General features: G+C 50.5%; 1 protein-coding gene and 1 long non-coding RNA gene across 5 annotated transcripts in view; one reads left to right on the top strand and one right to left on the bottom strand.

Moving 5' to 3' along the window:
* The window catches only part of LOC127928917 (octapeptide-repeat protein T2-like), a 2,022-nt gene extending 1,193 nt beyond the window's left edge, over nucleotides 1–829 (top strand). For both annotated transcript variants that reach the window (XM_052516506.1, XM_052516505.1), the window contains 2 exons: nucleotides 1–28; nucleotides 179–829. The exon at nucleotides 1–28 is cut by the window's left edge. In XM_052516506.1, the coding sequence (XP_052372466.1) occupies nucleotides 1–28; nucleotides 179–253 (103 nt within the window). In that variant the 3' untranslated portion in view covers nucleotides 254–829. The remainder of the gene's footprint in view (nucleotides 29–178) is intronic.
* Nucleotides 830–888: 59 nt separating this feature from the next.
* On the bottom strand, nucleotides 889–1,780 carry LOC127928921 (uncharacterized). 3 transcript variants are annotated; one of them, XR_008132851.1, is made up of 5 exons: nucleotides 1,423–1,780; nucleotides 1,239–1,254; nucleotides 1,175–1,198; nucleotides 1,119–1,142; nucleotides 889–1,022 (listed from the first exon to the last, which is right to left on the bottom strand). It is a non-coding gene; the product is annotated as an uncharacterized LOC127928921 (long non-coding RNA). The 3 variants fall into 3 exon arrangements; XR_008132852.1 differs by having other exon boundaries at nucleotides 1,175–1,780; XR_008132850.1 differs by lacking the exon at nucleotides 1,175–1,198 and having other exon boundaries at nucleotides 1,207–1,780.
* Between the last annotated feature and the right edge of the window lie 3,220 nt (nucleotides 1,781–5,000).

The following is a 5,000-nucleotide window of genomic DNA, read 5'->3' as shown; positions in this document are numbered from 1 at the left end:
AGAAAGGCAGAGAGACAGAGAGAGAAAGGCAGAGAGACAGAGAGAGAAAGGCAGAGAGACAGACAGAGAAAGGCAGAGAGAGAAAGGCAGAGAGACAGAGAGAGAAAGGCAGAGAGAGAAAGGCAGAGAGACAGACAGAGAAAGGCAGAGAGAGAGACAGAGAGACAGAGAGAGAAAGGCAGAGAGACAGACAGAGAAAGGCAGAGAGACAGACAGAGAAAGGCAGAGAGACAGACATGATTCTTGTACCTGATGATTAAACATGAAATGGTCAGAGCACTAAAGTGCTTCATCAGTAGAGTTGTCTTTCAATGCTGTCCCCATAGGATAACCCTTTTTGGTTCCAGGTAGAACCCTTTTTGGTTCCAGGTAGAACCCTTTTCTTTTTGGTTCCAGGTAGAACCCTTTTTGGTTCCAAGTAGAACTGTTTTGGGTTCCACGTAGAACCCTTTTTGGTTCCAGGTAGAACCCTTTTTGGTTCCAAGTAGAACTGTTTTGGGTTCCACGTAGAACCCTTTTGGTTCCACGAAGAACCTTCTTCCATGTAGAACCCTCTTTCTTCAAAAGGCTCTCCTATGGGGACAGCCGAAGAACCCTTTTTAGGTTCTAGATCTCCCACAATCCCTCAGTGGACCCGGTTATCCTATATAGTATGAAGCACTAAAACCCGGCCATTGATTGACGTCGTGGTGCATCTCGCCGCCATCGCTTGTGTCTCGGGTGACGGTAATCTTCTGGTTGTCGTGACATTCTGCTCCATCTGTGTGGGAGGGATCCAGGGGATTGAGCCGTGCTGACGAACAGGAGGGGAGGGGTGTTTGTGTGTGTATGAGTCAGTGTGTGTGTGTGTGTGGGGAGGGGGGGGGCAGGAGGGGGGGGGACAGGAGGCTTTGACAGACGGAATGGAAGGTGCCTGTCATCCCAGAGACACAGAAACACTCCCAGCACCTCGCTCTCCGGCCAAACAGTTTCCACTGACCACCTGACCACCTGACCACCTGTCCACCTGTCCACCTGTCCACCTGACCACCTGACCACCTGACCACCTGTCCACCTGACCACCTGACCACCTGACCACCTGTCCACCTGTCCACCTGACCACCTGACCACCTGTCCACCTGTCCACCTGTCCACCTGACCACCTGTCTACCTGACCACCTGACCACCTGACCACCTGTCCACCTGTCCACCTGACCACCTGACCACCTGTCCACCTGTCCACCTGACCACCTGACCACCTGTCCACCTGTCCACCTGTCCACCTGACCACCTGACCACCTGTCTACCTGACCACCTGTCCACCTGACCACCTGTCCACCTGACCACCTGACCACCTGACCACCTGACCACCTGACCACCTGACCACCTGACCACCTGACCACCTGACCACCTGACCACCTGACCACCTGTCCACCTGACCACCTGACCACCTGTCCACCTGTCCACCTGACCACCTGACCACCTGTCTACCTGACCACCTGACCACCTGACCACCTGTCTACCTGACCACCTGACCACCTGACCACCTGACCACATGTCAACACCAGGCAGCAGTTTTTCCTTGACCCTTTGTTGACCCCTAGTGCCCCTCCCAGTCTCCTCCCTGTCCTCTAGAGAGCAGCATCTGTTGTGTCACGGTAACATGATGACTATCAGTGTCTGCGTTGCCACGGTGCTCCGCTACACAGCTACAGCTCCTTAGTCTCTGTTAATTGCAGTGGTCTGGCTGGTGCTCTCTCTCTCTCTCTCTCTCTCTCTCTCTCTCTCTCTCTCTCTCTCTCTCTCTCTCTCTCTCTCTCTCTCTCTCTCTTCTCTCTCTCTCTCTCTCTCTCTCTCTCTCTCTCTCTCTCTCTCTCTCTCTTTCTCTCTTTCTCTCTGTCTCTCTCTCTCTCTCTCTCTCTCTCTCTCTCTCTCTCTCTCTCTCTCTCTCTCTCTCTCTCTCTCTCTCTCTCTCTCTCTCTCTCTCTCTCTCTCTCTCTCTCTCTCTCTCTCTCTCTCTCTCTCTCTCTCTCTCTCTCTCTCTCTCTCTCTCTCTCTCTCTTTGCCTGCTACACCGCGCTGAATGACAAGGCATAATTGGCCACTACTTGAGGACAACGAGAGACACTTCCTCTTCCTCTATGTGACTGTGGGAGGTTGAGGAGTACAGTACTCAGAGGTTGGAGAGCCATGGCCTCATCTTCCTCTATGTGACTGTGGGAGGGTGAGGAGTACAGTACTCAGAGGTTAGAGAGCCATGGCCTCATCTTCCTCTATGTGACTGTGGGAGGGTGAGGAGTACAGTACTCAGAGGTTGGAGAGCCATGGCCTCATCTTCCTCTATGTGACTGTGGGAGGGTGAGGAGTACAGTACTCAGAGGTTAGAGAGCCATGGCCTCATCTTCCTCTATGTGACTGTGGGAGGGTGAGGAGTACAGTACTCAGACGTTGGCACACTTGTTGTGATCAGGGCCCATTGTAGTGGAATAGGGTGCCACTTGTTGTGAGCAGGGCCCATTGTAGTGGAATAGGGTGCCACTTGTTGTGATCAGGGCCCATTGTAGTGGAATAGGGTGCCACTTGTTGTGAGCAGGGCCCATTGTAGTGGAATAGGGTGCCACTTGTTGTGATCAGGGCCCATTGTAGTGGAATAGGGTGCCACTTGTTGTGAGCAGGGCCCATTGTAGTGGAATAGGGTGCCACTTGTTGTGATCAGGGCCCATTGTAGTGGAATAGGGTGCCACTTGTTGTGATCAGGGCCCATTGTAGTGGAATAGGGTGCCACTTGTTGTGAGCAGGGCCCATTGTAGTGGAATAGGGTGCCACTTGTTGTGATCAGGGCCCATTGTAGTGGAATAGGGTGCCACTTGTTGTGAGCAGGGCCCATTGTAGTGGAATAGGGTGCCACTTGTTGTGATCAGGGCCCATTGTAGTGGAATAGGGTGCCACTTGTTGTGATCAGGGCCCATTGTAGTGGAATAGGGTGCCACTTGTTGTGATCAGGGCCCATTGTAGTGGAATAGGGTGCCACTTGTTGTGATCAGGGCCCATTGTAGTGGAATAGGGTGCCACTTGTTGTGAGCAGGGCCCATTGTAGTGGAATAGGGTGCCACTTGTTGTGATCAGGGCCCATTGTAGTGGAATAGGGTGCCACTTGTTGTGATCAGGGCCCATTGTAGTGGAATAGGGTGCCTCTTGTTGTGATCAGGGCCCATTGTAGTGGAATAGGGTGCCTCTTGTTGTGAGTAGGGCCCATTGTAGTGGAATAGGGTGCCACTTGTTGTGATCAGGGCCCATTGTAGTGGAATAGGGTGCCACTTGTTGTGAGCAGGGCCCATTGTAGTGGAATAGGGTGCCACTTGGGACATAAATGTCATCCCCATCAGGCTACTGAGAATTGACAGTAATCCCAAAGTATAGAGAGGCAATGCCTGGCAAATAACCCCCCAAAATGAATCCATTGTAATTCCACAAACTTCACAGACTGAAGCGCTGGAAATAAAATTAGCTGCAAAGAAATCTGTTGAACTTCATGGCAATTACAGCCTTAATGCAGCAGGCAGACAATGTTTCCTAACTGTCCCCGAAACACTGCCAAAGAATATAAGAAATTATGAATATGTAAATGACATCACTTTTCCGTACTGTGTCTGAGAAACAAAATCTTATTTTTTTTAAATGTAGAAATCCAAATAGCCGATGTCCATCTCTGTTGCACCTGCTGTTTGACACGGCTGTGGCCCTTCATGGTGGCGTTCCAGAACATAGAGAATGATAGAGGCCTCTAGTGGTCAAACGGCTGCATTACCATTGGACAGCCCCATTGAGCACTTCCACCATTTTAAATGTAGTCAAGTGGTTGGGGTCTTCCAACTTCATTGGCTGATCCCTCGTGGTGACACTGTTGGAGTCATATCCAACCGGGGTCATCAGCAGGGATCAGCCAATCGGGCCAATGCTCTGCCCATGCTGTCACAGACGCTATAATGACAAAGATGTAAATCTGAGACCTCTATCTCTACGTTCTGGAAGCAGGTGGAACAAAGATGTAAATATGAGACCTCTATCTCTACGTTCCGGAAGCAGGTGGAACAAAGATGTAAATCTGAGACCTCTATCTCTACGTTCTGGAAGCAGGTGGAACAAAGATGGCGGATAACATGTCTTCATATGATGCTAAAGTCGTCATACCGGCTTGTATTTCTGTTTGAACGGCCACTAGCTCAGATACACGTGAAAACATGACATGTCCTCGGAGGAGATGCACAAAAATATATATATAACATTCAAAAAAGGTGAATCTTTCCTTTTAAGTGGTGTCTCTCCCATAGCCAATGCATTAGTAGCTGGGTCTGGTCTGCTTAGTTTATTGACTGTATACGAACCAGAGAGAATGAGGGAGTGGGATGTCTCACTTCCTTTTCCCTTGTCTGGGAGAGAAAACTCTTTGTTTAGTGTGTTCAGATGGGACCCTTCTGCCGATGTTAAACCTTTTCCTACACACTGGTTCTGATAGTAAATATCACAATGGAGCAGGTTTTCCCCAACTAATCATCATCATTTTAATCAGCTGTGTAGGTGTTGGTGGGGGGGGGGCGAAATGTGTACCTCCTGGTGTCCCAATGACCATTTCATCATCTCTGTCACCCCTGGTCCCCTGATCATCTCTGTCACCCCTGGACCCCTGATCATCTCTGTCACCCCTGGTCCCCTGATCATCTCTGTCACCCCTGGTCCCCTGATCATCTCTGTCACCCCTGGACCCCTGATCATCTCTGTCACCCCTGGATCTCTGTTGCCACTGCTGCAGTAGGGACTAAGTTGCTCAGATTTCATGCTAACTGGACGGGGGAGTGGAGGGACAGTCCCCTCCGGAAATATCCCTCTCTGTTTAGGAGTCGTGGGAACTCTGTAGAGAGATTATCAGAGAGAACAGACACTGTAGAGGACTGTCCCTCCCTCCCTCTCCTCTCCTCCCCAGTCCCTACTCTCCTAACATAAATGTTTCAGAGAGAGAAAGA

Source organism: Oncorhynchus keta, unplaced genomic scaffold, assembly GCF_023373465.1.
Source record: "Oncorhynchus keta strain PuntledgeMale-10-30-2019 unplaced genomic scaffold, Oket_V2 Un_scaffold_5034_pilon_pilon, whole genome shotgun sequence".
Lineage (NCBI taxonomy): Eukaryota > Metazoa > Chordata > Actinopteri > Salmoniformes > Salmonidae > Oncorhynchus > Oncorhynchus keta.
This window is presented reverse-complemented; position numbering and strand designations above follow the sequence as displayed.